Source organism: Nelumbo lutea, chromosome 3 (assembly GCF_056320005.1).
Source record: "Nelumbo lutea isolate HS-2025 chromosome 3, American lotus-T2T, whole genome shotgun sequence".
NCBI lineage: Eukaryota > Viridiplantae > Streptophyta > Magnoliopsida > Proteales > Nelumbonaceae > Nelumbo > Nelumbo lutea.
In genome coordinates, this window is record NC_142686.1 from 92997367 (window position 1) to 93015228 (window position 17862).

Genomic DNA, 17862 nt, shown 5'->3' on the forward strand with positions numbered 1-17862 from the left:
CTAGGAATTTACCCGAGGTAACACCGAAGACACACTTATTCGGGTTCAATTTCATGTTAAACTTACGTAGAATTTCAAAAACTGAATGCAAATCTTGTATTAAATCATGTGAAAATTGGGTTTTGACGACCATGTCGTCTACATAACATTTTATTTTTCTGCCAATCAATGGCTCAAATAATTTATTTACAAGTCTCTAAAAGGTTGCCCTAGCATTTTTTAACCCAAAGGGCTTGACCTTGTAACAGTATAAGCCGAGCTCGATTATGAAGGAAGTCTTTTCTTCGTCGGTTGGGTAGCCCAAATAGGGGTCTAAGAAACTCAACAACTCATGCCCTGAGGTCGTGTCCACTAGACAGTCGATCCTAGGGAGTGGGAAGCAGTCCTTTGGGTAAGCTCGGTTTAGGTCGGTATAGTTGACGCACATGAGCCATTTACCGTTAGCCTTTTTTACCAGAACGGGATTGGCAACCCAGCTCGGGTAATGGACTTCTCTTATAAAGTCAGCTGCGAGGAGCTTCTCGACCTCCTTGTCAACTGCTCTCCATCTTTCTGGGGCTAAGTTGTGTTTTTTCTATCTAACGGGCCTAACTACAGGATCAGTATTAAGCTTGTGAGTTATGATTCTAGGGTCTATGTCGGGCATCTATGTCGCAGACCATGCAAAAACATCTAAATTTTCAAGTAAGAAACTTACCAGTTGGGATCGCAGAGGCTCCTCGATAGAAGCACTGATCTGAAGTGTCCGAGCTGGGTCCTCTATCAATGTCGGGATGGAGACAGTCTCGTCTGTGGGTGCAGCTCGCTCCTTGCACTGTTCCGCAGGTCGCTCCAGCTCGAGGTCGTCTACCACCTTGGCTTTTCCTTTGAGGATGGCGACATAGCACTTGCAGGACTCAAGCTTATCGCCTCGCGCCACCCCGACTTCGAAGTCCGTAGGAAACTCCATCGCCAGATAGGTGGAGACCGCTGCTCGTAAGGCATGGGTGATGGGCCAACCTACTATGGCATTGTACGGGGAGGGAGTTGCGACCACCAAGAAATCATGGTTGAGCTTTACCATGCTAGGCCAGGTGCCGACCTCCATACGTACGGTGACTCTTCCCAGGGGCCTGACTTCCTCTCCGCTGAAACCTACCAAGGGAGTGCTCGCAGGTTTGAGATCGCTCTCCTAGAGCTGATGTTTGTCAAATTCTACTTTGTAAAGGATATCTGCCGAGTTGCCAGAGTCGACGAGGACAAGTCGTTGATCTTTATCTTTATGACGAGGGCGTCATCGTGGGGGTAGTGGACCCCGCGCATCATTCTCTGTGAAGAATATTGGGTGTTCGGTCCTTGGCCGCTTCGGGGGATTCAGCTCTTCCCTGGCAGCCTCGTGAGCTGATGTCCGAGCTGTAACCAAGGTGCAGCCTACAACGATTGAATCTCCAACAATCACATGAATAGTTTTCCAAACTGGTCTTTCTTCAATGGGCTACCTCTATGGCTGCTCTGCTTGCCTGCTGGATTCGCTAGCAAGTGCATTAGCCGCTCAAGTAATAGAGTAGTGAGTAGAGTACCTTTCCCATGAGGACTTATGTAGCAACTACTAGTAATAAATTAGTCTATTGTTATCTGATCAGCCGCAATGTAAAATTGAAATTAAAACTACAAAGTTATTTCTAACACATTGGACCAAACAACTTGTATGCGAGTGAGGAGACAGGCTAAAGATGCATAGAAAAATAAATTCAGCAACTAGTTTTCTAGGCAATTCAAGTAGAATAGGATTCAACCTTGGTTTGATGAAATCCCAAAGCAATGAACAACCTCTCTCGAGCACATGTTCAATCTATGCATGAGTGACGGTTCTTCTATCTCTAGTAGGAATCTAATCCCCATGCATGCATTCAGATCTAGCAATTGTAGGGCTTCATTTCAGCTGGATGATCATCAACTCAGCTAAATGAACACCAACCGAATTGTACAAGTTATCTCTAACCTTGCACTCAATTCGACTCTTGATTGGCAGATCTGAATTCTTAGAGTCTTTCTCAAGCACTCTAGGAATTCCAAAAAAGAGGAACAATTCAGCTAGACTGAATTAAAGCTATCAGAATTATTTCTCAAGTAATTCAGGTATTACAAGTTCATGATCTGAAATCATAGATCTGATTTTAAAGAATAGCAGTTCGGATCTCACTATTTCATGATCTAAATTTACAGATCTGAGATTGGAAAATAGCAATTTAGACCTTGTAAATTCATGATCTGAAATTTCATATCTAAGATTTCAGACTAGCAATTCGGCCAACAATCCACAATTAAAATTCCAAACAAGAAATTTCAAGATTGAATCTACTTTACTCGAATGAACTTAGAAAACAAATTACAGAATTGAATTTACATAAAACAAGCTTTGATTACATCAAGAAAGGAAAATTTGATGGAGAAATTACATAAATCTTAGCTGAATTCGAATACCAAATGGTGCAGAAATCAAGTAAGGATGAAGCCTTGATCTCCAATTGCTTTCTCCCCCTTTGAATTCAGCTGCTTCTTCTCTTGAAGTTGCTTATTCCTCTTCTCTTCTCCTCTCTTGCGTCTATCTCTCTCTCTTTTTCTCTCTTAGAACAAGAGCTCAAGGAGAGTTTGAAATCAGATGTTGGACCCCTTTTCCCTTGGCTCTCTTCTCCTTTTATAGCCTTCTCCTCAGCCCCTTTCCTCATCTAGAAAGTTCTCTCATCTAGAAAATTCTATAGTGTAGTTCTAGATAATTCGGGCTCGATTTTGACCCCGATTTAACCTATATCTATCAAAACTCAAAACATGAAAGTTCTAGAACTTTTCTTTATCTTTTCAACTCATCTTGAATCATCTCAATTGAAGTTCGGATGAGAGAGTTATGCCCAAATTATTATTCGGTGCCGAAATTGTCCAGAATTACCCAATTAGCCTTGTTTTTCACTTAACACCTCCTTTCTCTCTTCTAGAAAGTTTCCCGCCTTTAGGCTCATTGGGCTGCACTTTGGGCTGCTCTTGAGCTGCACTTGATCTGCAAATGGGCCTCCTCATTGCTGGGCCGAATAGGCTCCATTGGAGAGCTTCGGTTGTGCTCTCTCTTTGGGCTTTCCCAAAGAGTGCAACATGGGCTGCATGGGCCAAATGACCCTCCTTTGACCTCTCGGCTGGGCCTTACTCCCAGCTGGGCTATATCACCTTTTATTTGGCCTCCTTTAACATGATTTTATGCTCTTTTTCCCTAGACTTGTCCCTTTTGACAATTTCCTGAAATCAAGCTAAATTGGGGTAGGAATTCACACAAATCAGCATCAAAACCATGCATAAACACCAGAATTTATATGTAAATTATGCACACATCACCTCATGCCACCCCGACTCCGAAGTCCGTAGGAAGCTCCATCGCTAGATAGGTGGAGACCACCGCTTGTAAGGCATGGGTGATGGGCCGGCCTACTATGGCATTGTACGGGGAGGGAGTTGCGACCACCAAGAAATCATGGTTGAGCTTTACCATGCTAGGCCAGGTGCCGACCTCCACAGGTACGGTGACTCTTCCCAAGGGCTTGACTTCCTCTCCGCTGAAACCTACCAAGGGAGTGCTCGTAGGCTTGAGATCTCTCTCCTGGAGCTGAAGTTTGTCAAATTTTGCTTTGAAAATGATATCTGCCGAGTTGCCAAAGTTGACGAGGACAAGTCATTGATCTTTATCTTTATGATGAGCGCGTCATCGTGGGGGTAGTGGACCCCGCACGCATCATTCTCTGTGAAGAAGATTGGGTGTTTGGTCCTTGGCCGCTTCGGGGGATTCTGCTCTTCCCTGGCGGCCTCGTGAGCTGATGTTCAAGCTGCAGCCGAGGTGTAGCCCGCGACGATTGAACCTCCAACAATCACATGAATAGTTCCCTGAACTGGTCTTTCTTCAGGGGGCTACCTCTGCGGTTGCTCTGCTTGCCTATTGGATTTGGGAGCATCTCTACTCTACTCCCCCTGCCGACCTGCTTTATTATTATTATTATTATTATTTTGTACAAAATTTCTTAAGTATCCACGATGGATGAACTCCTCTATCTCGTCGCGGAGGTTTTTACAATTTTCGGTACTATGACCGTGGTCTTTATGGAAATTACAATACAAATTTTTATTTCTTACACTAGGATCCGCCTTCAGCCGAGGTGGCCACTTCAAATATGGGGCGTCCTTGGTCGCCATAGGAATCTCAGCCCGCTTCACGTTCAGGGGCGTGTAGTCCGTCCTCTCTGCCGCTGGAGCTCAGAAAGGCTGACCTGGCCTTGCACCCCGAGATTGGTTCTTCTTCTTCTTGCTATCACCCTGAGTTGAGGGCTCTATTTCCCTTTTTCTTTTCTCAAGGGCCTGTTTTCTTTTCTGATTGATCTCCTCCTCCATCCCTATAAACTGATCCGTGAGCTTGAGGAACTCGGTCATAGTCTTGGGGTGATTAACAACCACTTGCCACTTAAATTCCTTGTGCGTGATGCCCCTCTTGGTCGCAGTGAGCCGAACTGCGGGGTCCAGGTCGGGTATCTATAGACAAGCGTCATTGAACTGCTTGACATAACTCCGGATGGACTCTCCCTCCTTCTGGACAATGCTAAGGAGGCTCTCTTGGGTTCTGGGGCACTGCTTGCTGGTGACAAAATGAGAAGTGAAGATTTGCACGAACTGCGCCCAACTTCTTATTGATCCGAGTGCAAGGTTCCGGTACCATGTGCGGGCTATCCCTTTGAAGGTGGTGGAGAAAGCCACGCACATGCAAGACTCGTTGGCCTTCGCCAAGTGCATTTGGGACTGGAAGGCGTCAACATGGTCATTCGGATTGAAGGATCTGTCATACTTATCCAACAGGGGAACTTTAAAGTCCTTGGGCATAGGAACAACAAGGAGTTCTGGAGATAGGGGGGATGGAACTGAGAGCAGTAGAGTAGCTTTTACTTCACCTGAGCTTACCTCTTCCTTACCCTTGAGATCGGGTAGGTCGTGAGTGGCAGCTCGGCGAGTTTGGCAATGCCTCCGCTACTTCTTTGCTGGCCTTTGTATTAACCGCCTCTACCGCAGCCGTTACTGCCAGAGCCGAGGTGGTGGATGCAAGCACCCGTTGTAGGGTACGGACCTGTCAGGCGTGCCACATCTTGCAGAAATGGCAGGCACGACACTGCCTGACAAGGGACGTGGGCGCAACCTCCAGATTGGGCAGGTACTGCTGTCAGGTAGATCTTTCCTGCAGGTTGTCGAGCTACTTTGCATCGAGCTACTTTGGGCTGAGCTACCTTACACCGAGGTGCTAGGGGTGCACCAAGGTGCTCATGCTTGAGGCGAGCCTTAGGCAAGTATGGACAAGAGTGTTAATGGTGTTGACCCGAAGTGTTTCCAATTTGGGATACTTAGCCACAGATCGGGGTGTTCCCTTCTCAGGAATGAAGAGTTCGGGACTCACTGGGAGGAGCTCGGGTCTTAGGAAGAGCTCGGGACTCCTCGCTTAGAGAGAATTCGGGGTAAGCTGGATGTTACTTCCCGGCGAGTTGCCACATCCACCGAGTTTTCCGACTGGGCTCTGATGAGTTCATTATGCCGAGTTATGGCCAGGTTGTCACGCTGAGTTGTCACCTATGCAAGGTTGTGTCCACGTGTCCCCGTGCTACGCTGTTAGGTCAAATCACCCTCCATCAAGTTGAGAATTTTCCATTTTTACTTCTAGTCCAAATCAGCTTGTTCGGCCATTGATTAACAGATAGCACCAAATTTAGAATTTTTTGAGCTATAGCTAGACTAAACATATTAAGAATCTTATTTTCATCCCATTTCCTTCTATTTTGGTCTATAAGTTCAAAGACCTTTACTGGTTGGGAATTTTCACTTCTAGGTACCATGGGCTTGAAACCCTCCAAATCTAGGATCCAAGGGTTATCCCATATTTTCACTTCTTGGCCACTACTTATTTTCCAAAACACTTTTCCTTCTATAATCTTTTTGTTAGCTAAGATACTTCTCCAACCACAAGAGGCATTGCTTCTCTAGGGGGCTAGGAGAAAGTTTGACTCAAGATAATATTTTGCTTTCAAAACTCTAGCCGACATACTAGAAGAATCCAAGCACAACCTCCAAGCTAATTTGGCTAGCAGAGCTAGATTAAGGGAATGGGGGTCCCTAAAGCCTAGACCCCATTTAATTTGTTTTTGCTAACCCATTCCAATTAATCCATCTTACCCTTTTCTTATTTTCATTATCCCCCACCAAAATCTTTTTTGGCAGCCTACCATGATCTTACAAATTCCCTTTGGAATGAGAAAATAGGAATACAGTATGAGGGAATAATAGTAATGATAGATTTTATGAGAATTTCCTTCCTTGCTTGTGATAGTAGGGTACCTTTCCAACCTTTGGCCTTATTTGAAACTCTCTCTGCCAAATGACCAAAAGTTTGCATCTTGTTCCTGCCTATAAGGGTTTTGAACCCAAATAGATTGAAGGGGTTTCCACTTTTTTAATGTGCAAATACTTGAAGATAAGTTTTTTTAAATTTGGGGTGCATATTTTTATTAAAGAAAACTTCAGACTTTTGATAATTCACCTGCTACCTTGAAGCTTTTTCAAATACAGAAATGGCCTCCAACAAAGAGTTTGCTTCTCTAAAATCAGCTTTTGAGAAAGTATAACTATCATCTACAAAAACTAAATGAGAAACAGTTGGGGCCCTTTTGTAGATTTTGGTACCAGAAAGCTCATCTCTATCAACTTTTTTATTTAGGATGGAGGACAAAACACTAGAACACAAAAGAAACAGGTGTTAGACAGTTATGCCCTTAGCTCCAATCAGATTGATGTATCTTTTGATATTTATTGTAAATGAATAAAGTACATAATTGATTCATGTCATTGTGGTGTATTTCTGTGTAATATCCTTAAACTGAAAACTTATGAGACTCGTGTTAGTTTAGAGTCTTCACAGTCGTTGGATAGATCTGGGGAGATTTATCTTGTCAAGGCTGACACTGATGTGCTGCCAAGTTGGTTGAGGTGACTTGTCTCAACTGCCAGGGTGAGACCTGAGGTACATGTAGTGTGGGATCAAAACCGGAATATTACACATGACCCTTAGACTCGATTATGGTACTGCACTAGGTGTCAGGTCGGACTGTCTTTGATATGCCAATCAATGAGATCCTTAGAGGGGATCAAAACTTTGGTATGTTGGGACAATTCGAGAATTCATCTGAGTAGGTGATCATAGTGACAGGATTAGCCCCTTTGTCGGGCAAAGTGAATGACCAGGGATGCACTATCTCTGATGGAAACCTAAATTGCTGGCAATTGATTTCAACCGTTGAAATTTGTTTTTGCAAAATATATTTATATAGAGATATACATATATATTGTGGTTTCAAAATATTTGCAAAATGTTTTAATTCCCGGATCCATATGAATAGAGAGTGCAACATTGTACCTTGCAGCTGAGAGAAAGGTATTCTCTTGTCGGGCAATGTTTGATCATTATGGGCTGAGAGGTTAAGTATAAGATTATTGAGGGTAATACCTGATGGGCTAATCTTGCATGTGTCCACAATCCTTGGACTTTCATATGGTGGTTGGACCCAATGACCATTTAGTGTAAATGTTGGGCTCATTTAGAGTCCATAATGATGGACTCAGGGGTTCACTGTCTCTTACAGTGAATTCAGTTAGGCCTTGTAACAAAGGCTGGACTGAACCCATGTGGTTGATGTGTAAATTAATGTTTGTGTCCCATGCCATATAAAAAGAGCCAACTAGGTAGTAGGTTAAGAGGTTAAATGAATACATAAACTATTACCAAATGAGAAAAGCCCAGAATTCAAGCTTCCGGATGCGGCCTTATCTGATTAATCTGGTTTACAACGGTGGAGGGTGGGCCGGTGGGAGGTTTTTTCGGACTTTGGAATTGGAATAAATTCAATGAAATTTTTAGTGTGGGGCTCTAAAACTTTATCTAAGTTGATCTCGTCACCACTGAGCGTTCAATGCCTCGAAGCGCACCACTAAGGGACGGACGCCTTGGCAGTTTCAGTGATGATTGCATGCATCTCTGTATCTGTCCGGTGGTCGTCGTTGGGTACTCTGATGTGAAGGATGGAGTTTCTACTGGAGACATCACAATGGACACTGAGGCCGCAGCTGATACAGAGGTAGAACTTAACTCAGTGCCGGAGTTGGAGCAGGAATATCACAATGCCTCCAACGAACATAAAGGTTGGTCCTTTTCTTCTATATATTCATGGAAATTATGGAAGAGCAAAATAACAAAACAGTCTGAACATATACGAGAAGAAGGGCAGTTTTAATATTATGTAATATTTAATTGATGAAATACTAAAAATAACTTTTATATGTACATGGATGCTGGGCCCCTTTACGCCTCAACTCTGTAGAACAAGATTTACAGTCTATGCGAATTTCACACAGAACTAAATCGAAACCCTATTGGGTTTAATAGAATCCCCGAAATAAAATGAAACTGGGGAAATCTTATTCTGTTTTTTTTTTTTTTTTTTTTTTTTTTTTTTTCAGATGTTGGTTTAAACCAAACGAACCAACGACGAAAGTAATTAAGAAAGGGAAGAAAATATCAAATTGCCAAGCACGTACATCTTACCCCTAGTTTCTTTCTACCCAAGTACGTACATCTTCAAGTTCAGACCCTTCTTTAAGCTTTTAGAGGGATTCAGAGAAGAAATCTGAATCTCTCTTTTCTTTTGTACTTGACTTTCTGAGAATTACATTTTTTTTTTTTATTCTTTTTCAAGTCATAGAGCAAATCTTCATGGACAGCCAATGAGAAGGCGACAAAGAATACATATAGGGGCATTTTAGTGAATTAATGTTTGATCTAATTACTGAAAGCATGGCACATAGGCAAGCATGATGAAGGTTGCACTCTTTCTGTCGATTAAATGTTCAAAGTACAGTTCATGTCCATCCATGCACGTCCGAGACCCATATCACACTCTTGCACTCTTGAAAAGACTAAATATCTGCTGAAAGTATCTGCTGATACAAGGAACTTGAAATTGGGTAAAGTTCTCCATGGTCAGTTGATCAAGAGATCAGCTGAAAGCATTGAAGACGTCGTAATTCAATCCAACAGTTTGATCAATCATTATGCAAAATGCAACCAAATGTCATTAGCCTGCCAACTGTTTGACCGAATGCTCGAAAGAAACCTAGTTTCTTGGAGTTCTCTGATGGCGGGTTATCTCCATAGTGGGTTATCTTCTGAAGTTCTTAGACTATTTAAGACAATGAATTTGGATGGAACTCTGCAGCCCAATGAGTATATATTTACTACTGTTATTTCTTCATGTTCTGATATCAGAGCACTTGAAGAGGGAAAACAGTGCCACTGTTATGTATTGAAGTCTGGATTGTTATCTTATTCATATGTTAAAAATGCTCTTCTATATATGTACTCAAGTTGTTCAGATGTGCAAGGGGCTTTCGAGGTTTTCGAGACTGTGTCGGGATCAGATATTCTTTCCTATAATTCAATCATCTATGGGCTTTTAGAACACGGGTATCTGAATAAAGCATTGGAAGTTTTAATTAAGATGGTGAGTGAGCCTGTCGTGTGGGACAATATCACATATGTTACTGTTATTAATCTCTGCAAACATTTGAAAGATTTAAACTTGGGGTTGCAAATCCACAATCGGATATTCAGGACTGGTCTTAAGCTTGATGTCTTCATTTGTAGTGCAATTATAGACATGTACGGGAAATGTGGTAAGATATTCAGTGCAAGAAATGTTTTTGATGGGCTATGCAACCACAATGTGGTCTCATGGACAGCTATCATGGATGCTTATATCCAGAATGGTTGCTTTGAGGAAGCATTTAATCTGTTTATCCAGATGGAGTGTAAAGGTGTTCTTCCCAACGAATGCACATATGCTGTTATATTGAATTCATGTGCAGAGTTGTCTTCACTGAGGCACGGAGATGTATTAAATGCACGCATAAAGAAATCAGGACTTAGTGATTATGTTATCATCGGGAATGCCTTGATCAACATGTATTCCAAGAGTGGTGATGTTGAATCTGGGCATCAAGTCTTTTTGGATATGACTTACCGTGACATCATTACATGGAATTCAATGATATCTGGCTACTCCCATCATGGACTTGGTAGAGAAGCTTTGGAAGTCTTTCAAAATATGTTGGCAGCTGAAGAAGCACCTAATTATGTAACTTTTGTTGGAGTTTTATCTGCTTGTGGCCATTTGGGCCTTGTTGACAAGGGGTTCTACTATTTGAATCAGATAATGAAAGGCACTGGGGTCACACCAGGGGTGGAGCATTATACTTGCATTGTTGGGCTTCTGTGTAGGGCAGGGCTACTCAAGGAAGCTGAGAGTTTCATGAGGTCTACACCAGTCAAATGGGATGTTGTTGCATGGCGTACCTTGCTCAATGCTTGCCATATCCAAGGAAACTTTGGTCTGGGAAAGAAAGTAGCAGAGACTATCCTAGAGTTGGATCCTGATGATGTGGGGACATATATCTTGTTATCAAATATGTATGCCAAGGCAAGGAGGTGGGATGGAGTTGCAAAGATTAGGAAGTTGATGAGGGGAAGAAACATTAAGAAAGAACCAGGGGTGAGCTGGATAGAGATAAGAAATAACATCCATGTCTTTGTTTCAGAAGACAAGAAACACCCCCATTCAAGTCAGATACATGAAAAAGTTAGTGAGCTACTGGCACTGATAAAACCATTAGGTTATGTGCCCAGAATTGACACTGTGCTGCATGACGTGGAGGATGAACAGAAGGAAGAGTATCTCAGTTATCACAGTGAAAAGCTGGCTGTAGCATATGGACTTATGATTGCACCTATAGGAGGACCAATTCGTGTCATTAAGAACCTTCGGATGTGTGACGACTGCCACTGTGCCATAAAACTCATATCAATGGTCACTAACAGAAAAATAATCATCAGAGATGCCAATCGGTTCCACTGCTTTAAAAATGGCAGTTGCTCTTGTGGTGAATACTGGTGATGATCCATTAATCTTTCAGTCATTGAGCAACTTATCTAAAGAAAATAGTCTATTCAGCTGAGAGTTCAACTGTGCTGTATTACACAAAATCAGCTTTCAATGCAAGCCAAACTGAGCTTTTATCAGGAGGTCCATTTTGCTTGGATTCCATGTAAGTATTCTAAACCACATTTGTTAGGAGTCGACTTAAGTTCTATTTTTCATGAAGTATAAAATTGTAAGTTAATTTCTCCTGATCACCTAGGTAGACATTCAATTCTATATTTGATCTTCTTTAGTTTGTGTGGGTTACTCATACAGCAGAACCACAAGGGGAAGCAAGGAAAATAGTTCCCAAAAATGGAAACAGAAATTATAGTTTTCAAGTCTTGTCAGTATAGAGGAATTACCCATCTCCTTAAGCTTGAATACACCTGAGCCATCAGAAACAGGTTAGCTTTTGTAAATAAATCATGAACTTGGGAGAAATCAGTTTCCTTTGCAACTAATCTAGATCCTTTAACATATTAGTATTGTCCCTAACTGATTTTTAGTTTGCACTGACCAAAGCAGATTGTGCATAGAAAAATAGGATAAAAATAACTGTTGGTGGCATGAAAAGAACCATTATTATGGTTTCTTTCTTGTAGGTTTGGAGCTACTTGTTAGGAGATCAATACTATTTGTTGAGATTGCTTAGACAGGGGTTTTTGGAACTTTTTCTCTTCCTTGTACTTTTTTTGTATTTGGGCTCCCAAGTAGGGGCTTCCTTGTAATTTACTATTTTCCAAGTATAAAGTTTTTTTGAGGGTGTGAACAGTAACAAGAACACACCTCTCAACACATCTTCTTCTTCTTCTTCTTCTTCTTCTTCTTCTTCTTCTCTCCTCTTGCTTCTCTCTTCTAAACCCTAGTTTCAACTTTTGTTTGTCAACTTGGTATCAGAGCGGGTAAGGGAACTTGGGAGTAACTCTCCTGCTGATCTTCTCTCACGAGGTGAACTACTAACGTTAGACCGCCGCCGGATGACGTCAGCAATCCATACAAGTGTCGGTGGCAGTCAATGAAACTTACCTGGTTTGATTCGCCCTGATTTTAGGTGAATTTTGGTATGACTCTTGCCCTCATTTGAAGCTTCTATGATTTTTAGTGATTTTTTCAAGGAGAAAATCGCAGAAATTTCAGATCTGATGTCAAGCCTTGTACATCATGTTTAATGGCTTCTTCTTTTGTAAAACCTAGACCATTCAAGTCATTTTACTCTTTGGGAATGATAGAAAGTGGTCCCGTAATTTTCTGAGCCCTGTATAAATTTTGGGTGTTTTTTTTCTCCCTTTATTTTGCTGCCAATTTGGTTTTTTGGTCTCCTTTTGTATCTTAACCGTGTGGTGACCTTGGTTTTTGGGTCAGTGGCTTTGGTTAAATATTGGGGGTCTTTTTTGGTTGGTGAGAAAGTGCTTTGATAGAATATGGAATCATCTAAGGATGTTCAGATTATTTCCAGTGTGTTCCCGGGAAGTGTAGATATTGTTAGTGGGATGATAACTATATTTAAACTTGATCGAACCAATTTTTTAGAGTGGTCTCAATCTGCTAAACTTACCATTACTGGGAGTGGTAAACTAGGATTCATCACAGGAAAGGAGGTGAAGCCAAACCTTGAAGACCCGAAACTTGTAAAGTGGGAACAAGATAACTCCCTTGTTATGTCATGGATGATTTGCTCAATGCAACCTCATATTGCCCGAAACTACATGTTTCTTTCAACGGCCAAGGATATTTGGGATAGAGTTGTTGCCACTTATTCCCAAGTTAACAATACAGGTAGAGTGTACTAGCTTTGGAGGGAAGCTTGTAGTATGTGTCAAGGGGAGAGATATGTGGCTATGTATTTATCTTCTCTACAATCTATTTGGGAAGAAATGGATAACTTAAAAGCACTCGTATGGAAGGACCCTGAAGATGGTGAGCAATATTGGAAGTACATAGAAGAGAATAGAGTCTTTGATTTCTTGGCTAGCTTAAATCTAGAGTTTGATTTTACCAGGCAACACATTCTTAGTGCTGGCATTATTTCTCTTACTTCTGCTTACTCCCTTGTACAAGGGGAAGAAAGTCGAAGGACCGCCATGATGCAACCTCCTATGATTGATCACTCTGCTTTTATGTCATCTCGACCCAAGCAAAATACTAGCAAGCACCATATTACTGAGAAGGCTGAGGATGTGTTTTATTTGTGATTATTGCAAGAAGCCAAGACACACTAAGGAAAGGTGTTGGAAGGTCAATCCTCATTTAAAGCCAGAAAAGTACAAAACCGGGAAGAAGGGAAATGTTCACTTGGCTACAGTTGGTAATGGTGCTCAACCTTCTGATGTGCCTGATTCCTTTGACGTAATGGACAAACTTAGGAATATATTGTTGCAGCTGGAAAATGGTGGTACAACCTCTTCATCTGGTTCTGGACCTAGTAATCCATTTAGTTCATATGCCAAAACAGGTACTACACTTGCTTGTTCCACATCTTTTAGCTCATGGATTGTAGACTCTGGGGCTAGTGCCCATATGACTAGTATACCCCCACATTTTACCTCATATAAGTTAACCTAGGGGTGATCATTTCAGCCCGGCCCAAAAATTCCGGGCTTGGGCCTGGGTTTTGTGTTCAGGCCCGATTGGGCCTAGGCCCACATCAAGCCCGCAAATTTTAGGGTCAAGCGTGGGCTTAGTACTTCAAGCCTTGCCTAGGCCCGGGCTGACCCGCATATATTTAAATTAACACGTTTTGTGTATAATGTATACATATGTATACATGTTATTTTACATTATATTATATATTTTATATATAAATATTATAACATGACATGTATAATTTATATTGTATGTAATATTTTATATTATATAATGTATAAAATAAGTTTATATGCATGCTATGTCATTTAATATAAAATATTATAGATATGTAATGTTTTATATATGAGTGACATTGGCCCAGAATCAGGCCTGGCCCATCTCAGGCCCATATAGACCTGGCTAGGGCTTATGTTTCCGGCTCGGAACCTCGGGCTGGGCTGGGCCCGGGCCTAAGCTGTAGCCCTTATCATAAGTGTAAAGCTTTGCCCGGGCCCGGCCTATGATCACCCTTAAGTAAACCCTAGGGAAGGGCAAGATTACTGTTGCTGATGGATCTTAGACCCCTATTTTGGGTCAGGGTGAAGTCAAACTCACTCAACCTTTCTCTTGGATCTGCTCTTCATGTGCCCCAACTACATAAAAATTTGTTGTCTATTAGTTCTCTTACGAAATCCCATAAATTGCTCAGTGACTTTTTTTTCCTACCCATTGTGTTTTTCAGGACCTGAGCACGGGGAAGATGATTGGAAGTGGGCATGAAGTTGGAGTTTACCTCTTTGATGGACCTTCAAAGCATTGACTGTCAAGCCATACTGAGTTTTGTTCAAATGAAAAAATGAGTCTTTTGAAATTATGGCATTGTCATCTTGGTCATATGTCTTTCAATTTTGTAAAACTTTTGTTTCCAAACTTGTTTGTCTCTGTGCCAAAGTTGAATTTTGAATGTGAATTTTGTCATCTGTCCAAACAATGTAGAACTACATATCTTGCAAGTAGTAAAAGAAGTAATGTTTTTTTCCATTTGATCCATACTGATGTTTGGGGCCCATGTGCTATCTCTTGGATGGGTGGGTATAAATATTTCATTCTCTTCATTGATGACTACAGTCGGTATACATGGCTCTACTTGATGAAAAGTTGGGATGGAGTTCCTATGGTTATTTAAAACTTCATGAATATGGTAGAGACAGTTTGAGAAAAGAGTGAAGATAATAAGATCTGATAATGCCAAAGAATACTTTGAACATCAATTGCATAGATTTCTTGAAGATTGGGGTATTATTCACCAAAGTTCATGTAGTCATACTCCACAACAAAATGGGGTGGCTGAAAGGAAGAACATGCATGTTGTTGAAGTTGCTTGTGGTCTACTGTTTCAAATTCATGTTCCTACTCGTTTCTGGGGTGATGCTGTTGAGACAACTGTGTATCTTATTAATAGACTCCCGTTAAGGGTCTTAAACCTTCATTCTCCTCGTCAACTTCTCTTCCCCAATGAACCTTCTTTAATCTATCCCTCAAGATCTTTGGTTGTGTTTGTTTTGTTCATGATATGAGTCATTCCCAGCGTAAGTTTGATCCTAAATCAGTTAAATGTGTATTCCTTGGTTACTCTCCAGTCCAGAAAGGCTATAGATGCTTTGATGCTTTATTTGGCAAGAGATATGTCTCTAAAGATGTTACATTTTTGGAGTCCTCTTCCTTTTTCCACTCATCTTGTCCTCTTAATGGGGAGAATATGAGTGAAGATCGGACTCCCTTCTACCTTCTTGTTCCTCCCTCTCTTCCTTATAATGATGGTATTCCTTCTCCTCCTCCTCTTGTGTATCAACCTCGGTCCTGGCAACAGTTTTTCAGTAGGCGCAGTAGGAGGGTGGTCTTGAAGCTAAATGCCCATCACAATCTAATTCCCCAAACTCAGGTGATCTTGAAGCTTCTGACAATCCCGTTATTGATTTTGACTTTGATCTTCTTATTGCCATTCGAAAAGGGAAGATGACATGTAGCAAGTATTCTATTACTAATTATGTGTCTTATTATGCTCTCTCACCTTCCTATTGTGCTTATATTTCTGCCATCTCTTCTGTTTCCATCCCTCAGTGTTATAGAGGCAATGCAATCCCCTCACTGGAAGGAAGTTATGAACCAAGAAATGGAGGCCCTAATAAAGAACCAGACTTGGGAGGTTGTTCCTTGCCCTAAAGATAAGATTCCTATTGGGTGTAAGTGGGTTTATACTGTTAAGCACAAGGCAGATGGCCTGATTGAGAGGTACAAAGCTCGATTTGTAGCCAAAGGATACACTCAAACTTATGACATTGATTATCTAGAAAGCTTTGCTCCACTTGCTAAAATGAACTCTATTCATGTGATCCTGTCTCTTGCTACCCATTACTCTTGGCCTTATATCAAATGGATGTAAAGAATGCCTTCCTTAATGGGGATTTACAAGAGGAAGTGTATATGGACTTACCACCTGGGGTAAGCTTTCCTAACAGTGATGGAAAAGTCTGTCACCTTAAGAAGTCTTTGGATGCGCTTAAACAGTCCCCGAAAGCCTGGTTTGACAAGTTCAGAAATGTTATCTTAAAGATTGGGTTTGTTCAATCTCAAGCTGACCACACCTTATTCATTAGAAGAGTTGATGGTAGAGTAACAATGTTGATAGTATATGTTGATGACATTATTGTGACAGGTGATGATATCACAAGTATCTCTCAATTAAAGTCCTTCATCGCTTCTGAATTTGAGATTTAGGACCTTGGTAATCTTCGATATTTTCTTGGCATTGAAGTTGCAAGATCCAAAAAGGGAATTTTTCTGTCACAAAGGAAGTATGTACTTGATTTGCTTCATGAAGTTGGGAAATTAGGGTGTAAGCCTGCAGAAACTCCAATTGATCCTAACCACAAGTTGAGTTCCACTGAAGGAGAAGTTCTTCTAGATAGGGGGATATATCAGAGATTGGTAGGTCGCCTTCTGTATCTCTGCTTGACTAGACCTGACATATCCTATGCTGTTGGAGTGGTTAGCCAATATATGCATGAACTCGGGACATTTAATATGCAAGCAGTTAACCGAATTTTAGCCTACCTGAAAGGATGCCCTGGAGGGATGTTGTATTCCAATCACGGCCATGTCATAGAAGTATTGGATTAACAATTGTTCAGGAATTTGGTGGTGGGGACAACTAGCAAAAAGTTGCTTAAACCTTTCCCAATATTCATATAATGTCTCACCACCAAACTGCCGAACTCCACATATTTTTCTTTTCTTATATTCGCAGCCCGGGATGCAGGAAAATATTTATCTTAAAATATCCTATTCATTTCATCCCATGTGCATACAGAACCGGGAGGGAGAATATAAAACCAATCCTTTGCTTTATCTCTTAAAGTAAATGGAAAGGCTATGAGTTTTACCTGGTCCTCGGTCATACCGTGGGGTTTTATGCTTGCACAGACGACATGAAATTCCATTAGATGTTTGTGAGGGTCCTCACCTAGGAAACCATGAAACAGAGGTAATAATTGAATCAAGGCTTACACAAATGCTGATTGGACAGGGTCCATTGATGATAGAAGATCTCAATCTGGTTATTATGCCTTTGTGGGAGGCATTGTGGTTTCATGGAGAAGTAAGAAACAACTTGTGGTTGCTCGTTCTAGTGCTGAGGCAGAGTATAGGGCAATGGCTCATGGAGTGTTTGAACTACTCTGGTTGAAGACTTTATTGACTGAGATGGGCATCCAAGCAGATATCCCAATGAGACTATATTGTGACAATCAAGCAACCATAAATATTGCCTACAATCCTATCCAACATGATCGTATAAAGCATATTGAGGTGGATAGACACTTCATTAGAGAAAAGGTTGATAGCGGAGAGATTTGCCTTCCTTTTGTAAGGTCAGAAGACCAACTAGTTGATTGCCTTACTAAAGGTGTCCACCATCCAAAGTTTCCTAAGAACCTTGACAAATTGGGCATGATTGACATATATGCTCAGCTTGAGGGGGAGTGTTGAGATTGCTTAGACAGGGGTGTTTTTGGAACTTTTTCTCTTGTACTCTTTCTGTATTTGGGCTCCCAAGTAGGGGCTCCCTTGTAATTTACTATTTTCCACAATATAAAGCTTTTTTGAGGGTGTGAATAGTAACAAGAACACACATCTCGACACATCTCTTCTTCTTCTTCTT

The 17862-nt window shown here is 41.3% G+C and overlaps 2 protein-coding genes across 8 annotated transcripts in view; both read left to right on the top strand.

The window, feature by feature from the left end:
* The first annotated feature begins 7861 nt into the window (after positions 1-7861).
* LOC148866890 (pentatricopeptide repeat-containing protein At5g39680-like) overlaps positions 7862-17862 on the top strand; it is a 44531-nt gene continuing 34530 nt past the window's right edge. For 2 of the 7 annotated variants that reach the window (XM_088974606.1, XM_088974607.1), the window contains exons 1-3: positions 7862-8244; positions 8563-8668; positions 8799-11202. In XM_088974606.1, the coding sequence (XP_088830732.1) occupies positions 8946-11051 (2106 nt within the window). In that variant the 5' untranslated portion in view covers positions 7862-8244; positions 8563-8668; positions 8799-8945 and the 3' untranslated portion in view covers positions 11052-11202. Of the gene's footprint in view, positions 8245-8562; positions 8669-8798; positions 11203-11351; positions 11483-11975; positions 12162-14385; positions 14679-17862 lie in introns of those variants that run through there. The other 5 variants (XM_088974609.1, XM_088974610.1, XM_088974608.1 and 2 more) reach the window with 4 other exon arrangements.
* Positions 12500-13270, top strand: LOC148866891 (uncharacterized). The gene is made up of 2 exons (XM_088976437.1): positions 12500-12854; positions 12951-13270. Exons 1-2 carry the CDS (start codon positions 12500-12502, stop codon positions 13268-13270), a joined length of 675 nt encoding a protein of 224 aa, XP_088832563.1.

Bases quoted from the DNA above. Each gene is read 5' to 3' on its own strand.
- LOC148866891 (XM_088976437.1), top strand. From the start codon at position 12,500: ATGGAATCATCTAAGGATGTTCAGATTATTTCCAGTGTGTTCCCGGGA. The intron at 12,855-12,950 runs GTAGAGTGTACT...CTATTTGGGAAG, and splicing joins TTCCCAAGTTAACAATACAG to AAATGGATAACTTAAAAGCA.